At 56.6% G+C, this 16197-nt stretch overlaps 2 protein-coding genes across 10 annotated transcripts; one reads left to right on the top strand and one right to left on the bottom strand.

Moving 5' to 3' along the window:
* Positions 1-1167: 1167 nt before the first annotated feature.
* Positions 1168-3719, bottom strand: LCN9 (lipocalin 9). 2 transcript variants are annotated; one of them, XM_042964269.1, is made up of 7 exons: positions 3539-3718; positions 2861-2997; positions 2678-2751; positions 2265-2375; positions 1836-1937; positions 1652-1699; positions 1168-1201 (listed from the first exon to the last, which is right to left on the bottom strand). In XM_042964269.1, the coding sequence occupies exons 1-6, from the start codon at positions 3632-3634 to the stop codon at positions 1674-1676; spliced, it is 546 nt and encodes a 181-aa protein (XP_042820203.1). In that variant the 5' UTR covers positions 3635-3718; the 3' UTR covers positions 1168-1201; positions 1652-1673. The 2 variants fall into 2 exon arrangements, with proteins under 2 accessions (XP_042820203.1, XP_042820204.1); XM_042964270.1 differs by lacking the exon at positions 1836-1937 and having other exon boundaries at positions 1173-1201; positions 3539-3719.
* A 121-nt stretch (positions 3720-3840) lies between these two features.
* Positions 3841-15997, top strand: GLT6D1 (glycosyltransferase 6 domain containing 1). Of its 8 annotated transcripts, none has more exons than XM_042964263.1 (6): positions 5664-6024; positions 7205-7284; positions 10082-10126; positions 14370-14446; positions 14532-14669; positions 15120-15997. In XM_042964263.1, exons 1-6 carry the CDS (start codon positions 5979-5981, stop codon positions 15781-15783), a joined length of 1050 nt encoding a protein of 349 aa, XP_042820197.1. In that variant the 5' UTR covers positions 5664-5978; the 3' UTR covers positions 15784-15997. The 8 variants fall into 8 exon arrangements, with proteins under 8 accessions (XP_042820202.1, XP_042820197.1, XP_007095959.1 ...); XM_042964265.1 differs by lacking the exon at positions 5664-6024 and adding an exon at positions 6045-6346; XM_042964264.1 differs by lacking the exon at positions 5664-6024 and adding an exon at positions 6356-7096.
* Positions 15998-16197: the final 200 nt, after the last annotated feature.

Below are 16197 nucleotides of genomic sequence, written 5' to 3' on the forward strand. Positions count from 1 at the left end.
AAATGAGATCATCCAGGATTGTCCAGTGGGCTCTAAATGCAATGAGGGGCGCCTGGGTGGCTCAGTCGGTTGAGCGTCCGACTTCAGCTTGGGTCATGATCTCACAGTCTGTGAGTTTGAGCCCCACGTCGGGCTCTGTGCTGACAGCTCAGAGCCCGGAGCCTGTTTCAGATTCTGTGTCTCCCTCTCTTTCTGACCCTCCCCCATTCACGCTCTGTCTCTCTCTGTCTCAAAAATAAATAAACGTTTAAAAAAATTTAAAAAAAAGAAGTCACAGCTACTGTTAAAAAAAAAAAGAAAAAAAAAGTTCAATGACAAATGACCTTATCAGAGACAGAAGAAGAGAGACACAGACACAGAGGAGAAGCCCTGTGAATATGGAGGCACGGGGTGCCTGGGGGGCTCAGTTGGGTGTCTGACTCATGATTTTGGCTTCGGTCATGATCCCAGGGTCGTGAGATCAAACCTTGTGTCAGGCTCTGCATAGACAGCTCGAAGCCTGCTTGGGATTTTCTCTCCTTCTCTCTCTGTCCCTCCCCTGCTCTCTCTCTCTGTCTCTGTCAAAATAAATAAATAAATAAACATTAAAACAATTTTTTAATGTTTATTTATTTTTGAGAGAGACAGAATGCGAGTGGGTTAGGGGCAGAGAGAGAGAGGGAGGCATGGAATCTGAAGCAGGCTCCAGGCTCCGAGCTGTCAGCACAGAGCCCGACGTGGGGCTCAAACCCACAAACCGTGAGATCATGATCTGAGCCAAAGTTGGATGCTCAACCGACTGAGCCACCACCCAGGTGCCCCTTAAATTTTTTTTATTAAAAAAAATTTTTTTTAACATTTATTTATTGTTGAGAGATAGAGACAGAGTATGAGCAGGGAAGGGGCAGAGAGAGGGGGAGACATAGCATCCGAAGCAAGTTCCAGGCTCTGGGACGTCAGCACAGAGCCTGATGTGGGGCTCAAACTCACAAACTGTGAGATCATAACCTGAGCTGAAGTCAGACGCTCAACCGACTGAGCCACCCAGGTGCCCCATATGTATTTTTTTAATGTTTATTTGTTTTTGAGAGAGAGAGACAAAGCGTGAACAGGGAGGGGCAGAGAGAGGGGGAGACACAGAATCCAGAGCAGGCTCCAGGCTCCGAGCTGTCAGCGCAGAGCCCGACGCGGGGCTCGAACTCACGAACCGCGAGATCATGACCTGAGCAAAGTCAGATGGTCAACCGCCTGAGCCACCCGGGCGCCCCTCAAAATAAATAAATAAACTTTAAAAAAATGAACATGGAGACAGAGGTCTGAGGGACGCCTGGAGCCCCAGAGGCTGGAAGAGGCAGGAAGGACCCCCCCGATGGAGCCTCCGCAGGAGCGTGGCCCTGCCTGGCCTGGACCTCGGACCTCTGGCCTCCACGCTGGGAAGAATGAGTTCCGTGGCTCTACGCCCCCAGTCCGTGGTCACCGGCTAGGGCGGCCTCGGGACACTGACACAGGGTGGGCTCCTCCCCAGAAGGCTCCCCGCCACTTGGCGGGGAAACCCCGCAGACAGGGTGAGGGGTGGGTTTGGGGAAGCGGGCCCCCTCCTGCCCCCGGCCTCCTCCACGGCGCCCAGTGCTGCCTCAGCCCCCACTCCTGCCCTGAGGCCAAGCTCACGCACCGTCAGGCCTGGGTGGGCATCTCTACCTCCTGTATTTGAAACAGGCATCTGGGGAGACAGAGCCGGGGGCGGGGGGGGTCTCAGACGGAGCCTCTCTGGGGCCTCCACCCCCAGCCCTGAGGCCCCGGGACTCTCCGGAACACTCCTGGCCCAGGGCTGCTGGCGCAGGAGGCGGGAGGCTCGCCTTGGTTGCCGAGGCTGATGATGTTCTGCGGACCCAGCCCGTACTTTCTGCAGACTTTTTCAAATCTGTCCAGGAAGCTGGGACCCAGGTCTGGCACCCGTCCTGAGGACGCAGCAGCAGGGGCCGGGGTCCCTCACTGCTCCCCTGGGACGGTGTGTGGAGAAGGTCTCGGGAGGGGGGGAGGGGGACTCGGGCAGTGCTGAGGCCGAAGGGGGGGGTGCCCTGAGCAGACGGGCGGTGCAAGGTGGGGGCCCAGACGCGGCTCGGAAGCCTGGACCTGGGAGCCCCAACCCCACCCTATGATGTGATTGACTGTGGGTGCTCTGGCAGGTGGGGACCTCGGGACGTGGCCAGACCGCCACCGGCCTAGGGCCTGTCTTCAGAGGAGGGGGACCCCGAGGCCCGACGGGAGGGGTCAGGAGGCGGTACCATAGAGCGCCAGCACGGTGGTCTGTGTCCCGTTCCTGACGTTCCGGAGGTGGAAGGTGATGTACTGTCTGTAGTCGGTCTCCAAGAGCAGCACCGTATTGTCCCCCTCATCTGTGTGGACACTCGGCTCAGAGCGGCCCCTGCCCGCCGCCGGCACCCGGCACCCACGGCTCGTGGGCCGGGCGTGCTGAGAGGCCGTGGGTGCGGACGGTGGGCCGGTGGGCTTCGGCGGGGGGAGCGGTGTCACTCCGGGCGGGGGTCCCTGGGCAGCGTGGGTGGCAGCGGCGTGCGCCCCCTCCCCCAGCCCCGGGCTGGCGCACCTGCCCCCCTAGGGCCCCGGGCGGGGGCCGGGGGCCCGAGGAGACGCGGCGCTTTGCCACCAGACAGACGGGGCAGCGCCCGCCTCCGCTTACGGCTGACGCTGTACTCCCCGTCCCTCTCCGCCTTCTCGCAGACCATGGCCACGTGCTCGCACTCCCCGTGCACCCTGCGAACCAGCGGGGCGTGAGCTGGGCGGCCTCCCTCAGCCCCCACCCGGCCCCGGGCGCGGCCTTCCCTCCCGCGATATGGGTGCAGCCGGTTCGGTCAGCACGCACATGGTGCGGAAATGGAATCTCAGACGCCCGTCCTCCAAGCTCTCGATGTTCTGGATGAAGACCCTCGGGTCCCCGTTTTCCTCGATCCGCTTTATGTCGTCGGAGGCCATGGACACCGGATACCAGATCCCTGAAACCTGCAGGCGAGGCCCCGCAGACACACGAGGAGCCCGTGCGGTATGGCCCCGGGGGGGCTTCTTGGGAACTCCTTCCTGCAGGCCCTGGGTGTGTGGCCCCCTACCAGGGTCCCCCTCTGCCCTCCCAGAGACCCCCCCATCCTCTCAGGGACTCCCTCTGCCCTCTCAGGGACGCCCTTGTCCTCCCAGGAACGCCCCCATCCTCCCAAGGACCCCTCTGCCCTCCTGGGCACCCCCTGCCCTCCCAGGGATACCCCCATCCTCCCAAAGGTCACTCTTCCCTCCTGGGGACAGCCCCTGTCCTCCGAGGTCCCCCTCTGCCTTTCCAGGGACACGTCCGTCCTCCCAGAGACCCGCCCCTCTCCTCCCAGAGACCTCCCCGTCCTCCCAGAGACCCACCCCTGCCGTCTCAGCTGGGGGAGGAGAAGCAGGCCCCCAGGAGCAGCGGCCTGGTCACAGGTCAAAGACCCTGGATGGAGGGAGGACAGATGCCCCGTAGCCCAGCCCTCGGGGGAGGCCCAGACTCGGACCGCAGACCCACCTTGGCCATGTTATAGTTCTTCTGCACAATGGCCTGGGGGTTGAGCTCCTGGGCAGAGACCAGGCTCAGCCCCAGGGTCAGCGGGAAGAGAGCCATGGCCTCTGGTGGGGGCCTCACCTGCGGCCCACTGCCTTTATACCCCTTTCTGCTCCACGGTTGCCACCCCTCTGTGCCCAGCACAGCCTGTCCTCCCCACCCTTCCTCCGAGGGCCGGGAACACAGCCAAAGGCCGCCACCGCTGCCACCCACCCCCGCCCCTCATGGATGTCCTTGAGCCTATGATGGGACCGCCCTGGAGTCCACCTGGACGGAGTGTCCAGCCAGGTCAGAGGCCGCAAAGGGAGGTCGGGTCGGGCAGGCTGGGCGATAGGCACCCTGGGCCGGAGCCCCCGCGGGCTGCAGAGGCCCCGATGATGCTGGGGCCTCGCTGGCCTCTCTGCGCCCCGGGGGGCTGGGCAGCAGACGGCCCTGCAGTTCCCATCCCCGCCTGGCCTACGTGTCTGGGCCTGAGAGCACCGTCGTGCCCACGCAGCTAAGCACGCAGGACACTGTGCGGCCGTCCTGGCCGTGACAATGCGACCGTGGACTCGGAGTGAAGGTCCACGGAGCCCAGGAAGTGCCGAATCCCAGGAGAGGGGCCGGAACGAGACAGAGGTTTTGAGGTTTGGGGTCTGGAGAACAGAGAGGGGGGTTCGGACAGATGTGGGCCTGACCCCTACCCTGCCCCCTCCTGGCCAGGGTCCAGAGCAGTGGCGGAAGGACCCCCGTCTCCCTGTGCTGCGTGCGGGCACAAGGCTGACTGGTGGCCGGGGGCCGGAACTGAGCAGGACGTGGGACCCCCAATCCTGTGTAAGACACCAGGTCTCAGCGCATGCACCGATGGAGTACTTTCTGTTTCACTGAGCACCTGCCGGGTCCCAGGGCTTCTCCTGGCAGAGGGGGAGGCAGACCAGGCAGGTGGTAGTGGTGGTGACCGGGGCCTGCCTGCCGCGCTCGCTGCCCTCCAGCCTGCTGGCCGGCCCTCGTGGGGAAGGGCCCCCTCCCTGGCCGTCCCCCGTTACGGCCGGTTCTGTCTCCACGCCTCTGTCCTGTTCGGGTGTGTGGCTTCTGGAACACGGCACCCGAAGTAACGGGTCCCTGCCCCGCCCCCCATTCCGCTTGGGCGTTCGTTATCGGGCTCCGGTTCCCAGGGGTCCCCTTCCCTGTCTGATTCACCCCCGAGCCAACGACTTCTCCCTCCGACCAAACCCGGCCTCCCCCGGTCCCTCGGCAGGTACAAAGTGATCTAAAGGATGTTAAGTCCGGCTGTCCTTGGAGGAGGGGCTTAGTCGGGGTTCCCTAAACCGGGTGAGTCCCGCAGCCACAGTCTCAGGGACTCCTCTGAGAAGGCGCTGCCCCCACGGCGTGGTCTCAGGTACGAGTCTTTCCATCACTGAGCAAAGGCCAGGCGGGGCCACGAGGCAGTGCGAGGGCGGGGCGGGTGCGTTCGGTTCATGCCGGCGACTCCCTCTGGCACTTGGCACAGGCACCTGTAGCCCCCTTGAAGATGGGGGGGGCGCTGGCTGGTGGAATGTGCTGGATTCCCCTCTATGAGAGAAGCCTCCCCTCACTCAGACCCGGCCCCCCGCGGCCTCAGCCTCTGCCCACTGCCCTCGTCCTCCCGGGCCGCCTCCGCCTCTGGACACGGCCGTCGACGTTCCGCTCCGTAGACACTGGACGGTCACAGGCACGGACGTGCTCACACCTGCTTCCCGCACTTCGGGCCCCCTCTGCTGTGCGGGCACACGACTCTGCGGTGACAAGTTGTTACGCAGCCCCGGGGGGTGGAGACGCCACACATACGTGTTACTTTCCCGGTAATAACAACGCCTTTATTTCCAAAGGGGAGGGTAAAGGAAGACGCGTGTGACGACCACGGATCAGGACGCAGGGGTCACGCGTGACTGTGATTTCGTTGTTCGCTAGTGGACCTGACAGGCCACACGGCACAGAAACGTGTCACCTCTGTGGTCGGAGAGGGGAGTCCTGCATAGGCTTGCCGGGGAGCATAAGGGACGTGCTCCTGGGCTGGGGTGGACGTCACCTGCAGGACAAAGAAAGAGAAGCGGGCGCGCTCTTTCTGCCGTGTGGGTGAGCACACGCACCATTCAAGACACCCCGCGGTGGGTAAGGGTCGGTCCCTAGAGAATGAGGAGGGAAAACGGAGGAAGCGAAAGGCAAAGGAGCGCTTAGAAATACCCTCTGCCTTTCGGATGGGACAAGGTCCCGTCGTCTGGCAACCGTGAGAAGCCCCCGCTGGCAGGTGCATCATTATGACTGTGACTTCCTGACGTCCGCATCATCAAAGGGTCTGCCGACGTCACCATCCACGTCAGGCTCACCATCCCCGAGAGCAGGGCACAGGGTCCGGCCTGTGATTTCACAAAGACCCGGAGACAGAATGCTTGGGAAACACCCACCTGGGCTCTTTCATCCCCCTGGCCGAGGTACAGGGACCCTTTTGGGGGGGGGGTGTGGAAAAATTCGAGGGGTTGTGGTAACAGTGGCACCTGCTTGGAGCGGTGTCACCGGGGCACATGCTAGAGAGACCCCTCCGTCCCCCTCTACCTGGCATCTCTGACGCCCTTGAATTTGAGCGGTGGTCCGTTGCCCGTCACGGGCGTGAAAGCCGTGTCCAGGGCGGTGCTGTCCAAGCGGACCGTCTGGCGGAAGAACGGCATTTGCAGCGTCCGCTTTTCTAGTGGCCACGTTGTAAAAGCTAAAAGGAACGCGTGGATTAATTTTCACAGCATATCGGCACTTAGTTCGGTAGATCCGGCCTATTATAATCTCAAGATCTTACCAATGTGACATTATTAAGGAGATCCCTTACTTCTTTCCGTTCCCCCTGCGTCTGCCTTCAGTGTGTCTTGTGCACTCGGGGGACAGCTGAGGTCAGAGCAGCCGCACGTGGCTGGTGGCGACTGAGCTGCTCAGCGCGGATCGAAAGCCTCTTGCCCGTTAACTGAGTGCTCAGAAGTGAGGCATCAGAGGCCTCCGCTCTGCTTCGGCCACGTAACCCTCCAGACATGTGAACAGAAACCCCGCGTAAACCTTCCCGTGTGAGCTCGGGGGGCTGGCTGGAGCCGAGCTCCACGTTTCAATGTAGGGCCTACGCTTTGGGCTTTAATCCCTGTCCAGAAGCACCGACCTTCGCGGGAGCGCGTAGTTTTTGTTTAAACCCCCATTTAGTCTTGGGACAAATGAGCCATCCTACTATCTGTGCGAGAGAAAAGAACAAGAGATCTACTCCGGGGACACACCACGCCTCCTAGTTCAGGAAGACTTCCTCTCGTGACCTCGCTTTACTTTCCCAGCCGTGCGGGGGGGGAGATTTCGTGCGTCTCTTTTCTGCCACGCGGGTGGCATTCGCTGAGCAATCGAGGAGGACCACGGCCGCTGCACTCGGTCCCGGGGGGGCACCCGGCGCCCCGAGGAGCTGCGGGAGGACAGAGCTCCCCACCCCCACCCCGGCCGGCCTGGTGCTGCTGGCCGAGCGTTCTGGAAGCAGGGGCTGTGGTTGGTGTCCCCATGTCTGCAGATTAGACGTTGTGAACCATGGTTGCAAGTGGCAAAGGCACGTGAATGTTGACTATCTGACATCTTCTCTTCTCCTTTTTCGTCCAGGAGACAATGAATTTGAAGAGAAAGACTCTGGTGCTGGTTTCATGTGTGTTTTCCTTCCTGCTGCTGGAGCATCGTCTCAGGTAAATAGATGCCAGGGAATCACAACCCGTAGTGACTGGCACAGATGGGGTGGGGTGCTGGGTTTTGGCCAGACGTTGACAACACTCTGGAAAGTTCCCTTCCCTCCGTGGGACGAAGCACCGTGCGATGGCTAAGGGTTGTTTCTGAGGGAGCAGCGCTGACCCCAAGCACCTGCTCCCGGGAGCTTTTCCATTCTTGACGGAGGGGAGGCAGACGGTCCAGAGGCTTGAGGGAGACGCCCATCGGGAGTTTGCACAATAAGAGTCGTGACGGAAAAGGGAAGCAAGGCCGGCGATAGCAGGGGGCTGCTCTTCGAGACAAACAGCCCCAGCCTGTGTCCACGATGACCGGCGTCCGGGCCACAGCGGCAGGCGTGGCCCAGGGGGCGCCTCTCTCCCGATCCTCGACTCCTCCCCACTCCTCACGACGGCCTCAGGAGCAGGGCTCTCTCCCCACGAGCTATTGGAAAGGCATCATATTGTGAGAAAGAACACGTTTAAACATGAAGCCCTCGCAAAACGCACATCTGCTAAAAGGCTTGTGTCCAAAATATGCAAAGAACTCGTACAGCTCAACAACAAGGAAACAACTAATTAAAACGGCAAATCCGAAAGGACAGCTCATCCAAGAAGCTACGCAGGGAGCAGACGGGCACATCGTGTGTCACGACACAATTGCAGATCAAACAAGGAGCCCCCGCCACACGCCCGTGAGGACGACCCGAATCCCAAACCCGACAGCACACGCACCGGCGAGGACGCGGGGCAGCGGGATTCTCGTTCGCGGCAGGGGCCATGCAACACGGGGCAGCCACGCTGAGGACCGTCTGGCGGCTTCTTCCAGACCTAAACACAGTCTCTCCAATTACCTAGCAATCATGCTCCTGAGAATTTATCCAAGTGGTCTCAAAACTGTGTCCACAAACAACCGACAGCTTTATTCGCAGTTACTGAGAATTAAAGCGACCGAGATGCCCTGCAGGGGTGAGCAGATAAAGTGCGGTGCGTCCAGACCAGGCGATGTTATGCGGCACTAAAAAGAGATGAGCCACGGAGCCACGGAGCCACGAACACACGGGTGAGCCTTAAATGCGGGTCACAAAGAACAGGAAGCCCATCTGAAAAGGCCACGCAGTGTATATTAAACTCACATGGCGGGGGCAGGGGGGTCCTGTATCTTGTCTGGAAAACCTCCCTCCAGAAGGAGCATCTCGTGGCCAGAAGCTTTGTTGTATAAAGACCCACAGGCGCCTGGGGGCTCAGTCGGTGAAGCGTCCGACTCTTGATTTAGGCTCAGGTCATGATCTCATGGTTCGTGGGTTCGAGCCCTACGTTGGGCTCTGCGCTGACCGTGTGGATCCTGCTTGGGATTCTGTCTCGCTCGCTCGCTCTCTGCCCCTCCCCCGCGCACACTCACTCTCTCTCACCAAAAAAAGAAAAAAAGACCCTGCAGATTGATAACAAAGCCAGCAGGAGCCAGGCGGTTCCAGTGGTGATCAAGCCAGAAGGGATGGAAAACCAGAGACAGAAGGTCCCAGAGGCATCCAGAAAGTCAGCTTTCTTGCCTACCAGCTCGGGAACATTCTGCACACGGTGCATCTCCGTTAGGCAAGTGTGTGTGTGTGCGTGTGTGTGCGCGTGTGGTGGGGGCAGGTCCAAGGAGAGGGGTGTTCAGGGAGCAGGACAGAGATGACAGTCCCGCATCGCAAGCTTTGTTGTCCCTGGAGCCCGCGGGGAAGCCAGGAGGACCACACGTCCGTGTGACGGTTTGCTGCTCGGTGATTAGAAGACCACAAACCAGTGCAGGTTTGTGGGCTCCGTGAAGTCGGCCGCATTGCAAGCAGCTGGGTGTGTGGGCACACAGCGTGGGTGGTCGGGCCGGACCGGGCGGGGACGGGGGGCGGCAGGGAGCCAGGCGCCCTTCCCTGCGTCCCGTGGGCTCAGCCCCTCCCCCGCCCGCCCGGGACGAGGCCGGCTCCGCCGTGCGTTGGGCCCCTCTCTCCGGGGTGGTGGTGTCTTTAGGTCAGGACCCCCTCCTCAACCAACCGCGTCTTCCACTCCTCCAACGCTCGGTACAACCCCAGGAGCCCGTGACACCGACATTCTAAAAGAAAGGCCACTTTGTGGTGAGTTGGCCGTTTGTCACTTCGTGGTTTCAGTGCAGCTCGGCGCTGGCTGGATTTTGACAGTCTGATCCTGGAGGGTCCGATGATGAAATTGGGGTGCCCTCTCGAGCTTCTTCCCTTACGGACAGCACGTCCCAGCACTACGGGAGCAAGCCACCTAATGCGCTCGTTAAAGCACCACAGAACTCGAGGTGCATCACGTACTTAGATGAAAACCAAAGACGACGACTGACTCCTTCTCCAGCCCGTTCACACTAACACGGCACAGCCACTCGGCGGGGGACGAGGGCGCTGAATCCGCACAAGTCAGGAACATGCGGACAAGCCCTTTCTTGCCTTCCCACTGTGGCCATCGCCTCCTCGCCCTGCCCCTCTTCCTGACCACGTGTCCCCTCCCAGACGCGCGGAGATAACTCCTCTCCGCGTGGCACGGCTGACCCCCAAATCGGGTCGGATGGACCACTTACATACCCAGAGCCTGTCCCCAACGGCAGCCCCTAAGCCTGGGGGCCACTGGTCGCCTCCTCAGCTCCCCCAGGGCAGTGTGAAGGCTGTAGGGCCACAGCCGTGGAACCAGTGCCTGACGGCACCCGCCACGCCGCGGGAGCTCCGTAAGTATTTGCTGAACACATGGGTGACTTATAATAACTCGGTTTTCCCTTCGCTCGCAGGCCTCCCGCAGAAGAACTCAGGCTCTCAGACTGGTTTCATCCTGGGTAAGAATAAACACGCCCACCCCGCGAGAGGATAATAGTGCCCAGTTTGGAGCCATAGGCCTCTCCCGGTCACCCAATCATAGCTGCCCCGGGAGGCTTCCTGCGGCCGGAGTTGCAATTTTTAAGGCCGTCGATGTGGGCACGCGGTACTTGGTTTAACCATCTTGGCGTAGTGAGTGACAGACTGTCTTTGGGGGTGGCTTGAAGATGCCGTGATGGCCCCTCTATATTTTGGCACCCGCGCTGGGGGGCCCCGTCCCCGTCTGTAACGGCCGAGGAGTACTGGACTTCAGGGCCATGCACCGTCAGGCACTCACCCTACTCCCTATTGGTTTTAGATTGTCTACGGTTTGGGGCTTTTGCAATGATGTTTCAGCGACACACGTTGGACGTCGATCTTTTCGACTGTCGCGCGAGTTGATCTGTGGGACAGATCCCCAAGACAGAGCCATTAGGTCAAAGAAGACAGGCGTAGGGGCGTCTGGGGGGCTCAATTGGCTAAGCGTCCAACTCAAATTAAAAAAAAAAAAAAAAGAGGAGACACTCAGTAAGAAAAGTAAGCGTTCCGGCATTATAACTCGCCCTGGACTGGGTGCTCTCTCTGGCTCTGCAACAGTCTTGAGCCAGACCTCCCTCCCCCTACCCTGGGTATGTTTCCTGTTTCTCGTTATGTCGTTACGGTCCTTTGTTTAATGACTTTTATAAAGTCTGTATTTTTTTTTTTTTTTTATTTTAGGGAGAGAGAGAGCACAAGTGGGGGAGAGGGGCAGAGGGAGACAGAAAGAGAGAATCTTAAGCAGTCTCCGTGCTCAGCGTGGAGCCCGACTCGGGGCTCAGTCTCACGACCCCAGGATCATGACCTGAGCCGAAATCAAGAGTCGGACGCTTAACGCGCTGAGCCACCCGGGAGCCCCCTAAAGTCTGTTTTCTTTGTTATTTATGGTCTCGCTGAAATCCCTGGTCAGTTAGAAAGAGTCAGGTTTCTAGACTGCCACATTCTTGAAATGATCCGTTTCTCAACCCGAAATTACCAGACCGGCAGAGAAAGAAGACGGTATGGCCTGTACACGGGGGACATTGCCCCCGGAGAAGACAATAAAAGTGCCCACCCCCCCACCCTCCGTGTGGCCCCATCCATCACCTTGCAGACTCAGTGCAGTGTCGTGGGCCGTGTTCCCTGTGCCGTACTTCTCGTCCCGTGACTTGCTTTTCCTATTACCGGAGGTCCGTACCTCACTCCCCGTCCCCTGTTTTGTCAACACCCCCCCCCCACGGGCAACCACGGGTTTGTTCTCTGCATTTAAGGAGTCTGTTTTTTTGTTTCTTTGTTCATTTGTTTTGTCAGATTCCACGTATAAGAGAAATCACATGGTGCTTGTCTGTCTCTGACTGACTTGTTCCGCTTAGCACAATACCTTCTAGCTCCTTCCGTGCCGTCACGAATGGCGAGATCTCATTCTTTTCTGTGGCTGATCAGTACCCCGTTGTGTGAACACACCACGTCTTATCTGTTCATCTACTGACGGACGCCCGGGCTGCTTCCATACCCTGGCTGTCGTAAACAATGCTGCTATAAATATGACGGACCATGTAGCTTTTGGAATTAGTGTTTTCATTGCCTTCGGGTAAATACCCAGAAGGGGAATTACTTCTGTTTTGAAATTTCTGTCTTAGACTTTTTTGAGGAACCTCCGTACTGTTTTCCACAGCGGCTGCACCAACTCACGTCCCCACCAACAGGGCCCGAGGGTCCCTTGGGTCCACATCCTCGCCAACACGTGTCGTTTCTTGTCTTTTCGCTACTGGCCACTTGACAGGCGTGAGGTGATGCCCCGTTTTGGTTTTGATTTGCATTTCGCTGGTGATGAGTGATGCCGAGCATCTTTTCACGTGTCCGTTGGCCGTCTGGATGTCTTCTTTGGAGAAATGTCTGTTCAGGTCATCTGTCCATTTTTAATTTTTTTAAATTATGTTATTATTATTATTTTTAACGATTTTATTGTTAAGTAGCCTCCACGCCCAACTCCAGCTCACAACCCCGGGATCGAGAGTCACATGCTGTACTGATGAAACCAGCCAGGTGCCCCCATCTGTCCATTTTTTTTTTTTTTTTTTTTGGCAGATAGAGTGTGTGCGCAAGTGAGGCAGAGGGGCAGAGGGAGAGGCAGAGGGAATCATAAGCAGGCGCCGTGCCCAGCACAGAACCTGATCCCACGACCCTGGGATCATGATCTGAACCAAAATCGAGTTGGACGCTTAACGAACTGAACCACCCAGGCACCCCTCTAGTTTTCTTGCTGGATTGTTTTTTGGTGTTGAGTTGTATGGGTTTTTAAAACTATTTTGGATATTAATCCTTTATCGGGCATGTCATTTGCAAATATCTTCTCCCATTCAGTAGGTCGCATTTTCATTCTGTGGATGGTTTCCTTTTTTGTGCCAAAGCTTTTTAGTTTGATGTCGTCCCAGCTGTTTGCTTTTGCTTTTGTTGCCCCAAGACTTAATTCAGCTGTTTCGACTATATGGCTAACAAGCCCACAAAAAGATCCTCGACATCATTAGTTATCTGGGAAATGCAGATCCAGATCACGGTGACATACCGCTTCACACTCTACGATGTGTAAAGACTGCACGATGACTAGATTCCGAAAGTTAGACCACAGGAGATGTTGGTGAGAAAGCAGCGAGTTTGGAACTCTTGCGAACTACTTGTGGGAACGTAAAACGATGCAGCTGCTTGGAAACGTTTGGCAGTTCTTTAAAAAGTTAGCCGTGAAATTACAATATGACCCAGAAATTTCCCCTCTAGGTACACACCCAAGAGAATTAAAAAAAAATGTATGTTTACAGAAAGTCTTGCATAGAAACGTTCGTAGCGGTACCATTGATAGTCGCCGAAAAATGCAAACCACTAAAACGTCCATCGACTGACAAGTGAATAAACAAAATCCATGCCACAGAATATTATTTAGCCACAAAAGAAAGGAACTACTGATCCATGCTACGATTCAGAACCTCCCCACGAGCAGGCTAAGCGAAAGAAGCCAGGCACCAAAGACCACGTGCGGCATGATTCTATTTGTATGAAATTCCCAGTATAAGCAAATCTACACAGACCGACGGTGGATTAGTTGTTGCCGTGGGTTACAGGAAGTGGGGGGGAATGGGCAGGGACTTCTGGTGGGTACAGTGGTGTATCGAAATACTTCATTTTTTTTTTTGGAGGCAACTGCAAATAGCATTGTGTTTTTAATTTTAGTTCCTGCGTGTTCCTTGTTAGTATATGGAAATGGATTCATTCTGTGTGTGTGCTGATCTTGTGTCCCGTAACCTTGCTGACTTCACTTGTTAGTTCTAGGAGATTTGGGTAGATTTTGTAGGATTTTATATGTAAACAAATCATCTGCATATAGGGATGTTATTATCTTCTCCTTTCTAGTCTGGTGCTTTTATTTCCTTTTCCTACCTTATTGCAATGGCTAGAATTCACATAACTTTGCTGACTATGAGCTGGTGAGAGTGAACATCCCTGCCTCATTCCCAGGTTTAGTGAGAAAGCATTCAGTCTTGCACCGTCGAGTATGATGTTAGCCACAGGATTTTTGTAGATGCTCTTGATCAAGTTAATTCCCCTCTATTTCTATTTTTTCTGGGAGTTTTTCATTTCTTTCTTTTCTTTCTTTTTTTTTTCATCATGAATGGGTGTTGGACTTTGTATAATGTTTTTTTCTGTGTCAACTGCTATGGGCATCCGACTGTTCTTTAATTTCCTGCTATGGCAGGTGCATCAAACGATTTTCACATGTTGAACCAGCTTTGCGTGCTTTAAGTGCTGTTATTGAAAGCATATCTAACGTCTCTCTCCTTTTTAGACTTTTTATTTCTGCCAGATTGCACTAATGGACCTAATGCAAGAGGGGGAAGTTTAGAGAAAGCACCTTCTGGATCTTCTAGGGAAAGGGGAGGGAGAGAAAAAGAGGAGGAAGGGAAGATAAAGCATAGGGATGCAGAGGTAGTGTGCGTGCAGCCCTGGCTTCAGGCAATACCAGAGGGCGTTCTGACTCTGAGCTGCCTCAGTTCAGCTGAGCCGGAGCTCAGAGGAGGTCGTCCCTGGGCCCAGAGGCAGGTGGCGTGGTGACAAAAGCAGCAGGTGCTGGGTCTCGCGTGCTGACCCACATGTGTCAGCTCTGCGGTATTAGGCAGCTCGCTCAACCGATCTGTGCCTCTGTTTCTGCACACCAAGAACAAGGACCATAATTGTGCTTCCCGCACAGACCGCTGCAAGGACCGAATGAACACCAACACAGTGCCCGGCACGTGGTAAGGGCTCCGTAGGCGTCAGCTGGTGTCGCTTGGACGGCCTCCGCTGGGGCACCGGCTTCACTGGCTTCTCGTCTGTTAACAGGAAACGCCCTGATGTTGTAACAATCACAGACTGGCTGGCCCCAGTCATATGGGAAGGCACCTTCAATAGACAGGTCCTGGGGAGATACTACAGGAGACAGAACCTCACCATAGGCTTGGCTGTCCTTGCTACTGGCAGGTAGGGGCCATCGGTTTGCCCCGTTTTATTCTGAAAAAAAAAAAAAAAAAAAGTACGAATGAGTGCCCGGGGACCTTCTACCTCCAAAAGGCTGCCCGTAGCTGCCCACAACCACCGTATGTGGCTGTCCTGAACAAAAACAAAGACTCCTTCCTTAGCTGGGTCGTTAAAGCCACTTGGCTGCCTTTTTACAGATACCATGGAGTTCACAGTTTCTTTCTTCCCAACAGTCGTTCCAAAACTTTAAAGGCTTTTTTCCCAGACCCTCCAGGTCAATATGTCCTTTCTCACTGACCAATGCAGTCAAAACTATAGACCGGGCCTGTCTCCCCTTTCCTGCTGGGGGTCCTGGAGCGTCGGTGACTCATAAGTCAGACGTTTGGGGACGTGCGTTCCTCTCTCGCGAGCGTTTGGGGAGCGGCTTCCTCCGTGCGTGTGTGTGTTTTGCAGGACTGCGGACCAGTACCTGGAGGTGTTCATGCGATCAGCGAATAAGCACTTCATGACCGGCTACAGAGTCGTCTTTTACATCATGGTGGACGCCTTGTCCAGGCTGCCGGACCTGGAGCCAGATCCTCTCCGAACTTTCAAGGTCCTCCCCATCAAAGGAGACCGGTGGGGTGACTTTCACCTCACACGCATGAGTTCCCTGGCTGAACACATACTAGGGCACATTGAGGACGAAGTCGACTTTCTGTTCAGCATGACCGTCAACAGGGTATTCCAGAACGACTTTGGGGTGGAGACCCTGGGCACGTCCGTGGCTCAGCTCCATGCCTGGTGGTACTTTAAAAACAAGGACATCCCTTACGAGAGGAGGCCCAAATCGGCAGCGTGCATCCCGTTTGGGCAGGGGGACTTCTACTATGACGGCTCCGTCATCGGTGGCCGGCCCCTGGAGGTTTTAGCCGTCATCGAAGGTTACCTGCAAGGGGTCACTCACGACCACAAGAATGGGCTGAACAGCACCTACGAAAGGCACCTGAACAAGTATTTTTTCACGCACAAGCCCACCAAGCTGCTGTCTCCCGAATACAGCTGGAACGCGGCGCTCCGGCCCCCCGCGCAGGTCTGGTCGGTCAAGGCCACGCGGCTCTCCCGCCGGTACTTCTGACCCGCCGGCTCCTGCAAATGCCCAGCGGCAGGTTCCCGGGGTCACGGGCGTCCTGACGCTTTCCTGGCTTCGGGGGCTGGCGCGTGCACACCACCCAAGGGAAATGTTTCTCCTTGCCGTTTGGAACTGTCCAGTCCCAATCATTAAAAATGATTATTTAATGTCTACTCACAGTGACATTGGGACCCATGTACTGTAGAGAGCCGGGACGTCATTTCTGAGGCGTACAATGATTTATTTTTTTAAGTGTATTCATTTTGAGAGAGAGAGAGAGAGACAAGTCAGGGGAGGGGCAGAGAGCGAAGGAGAGACAGAATCCCAAGCAGGGTCCTCAGTGTCAGCACAGAGCCTGATGTGGGGCTCAAACTGACAGAGTGCAAGTTCATGACCTGAAGCGAATCAAGAGTCGGGTGC

This window comes from Panthera tigris, chromosome D4 (assembly GCF_018350195.1).
Source record: "Panthera tigris isolate Pti1 chromosome D4, P.tigris_Pti1_mat1.1, whole genome shotgun sequence".
NCBI lineage: Eukaryota > Metazoa > Chordata > Mammalia > Carnivora > Felidae > Panthera > Panthera tigris.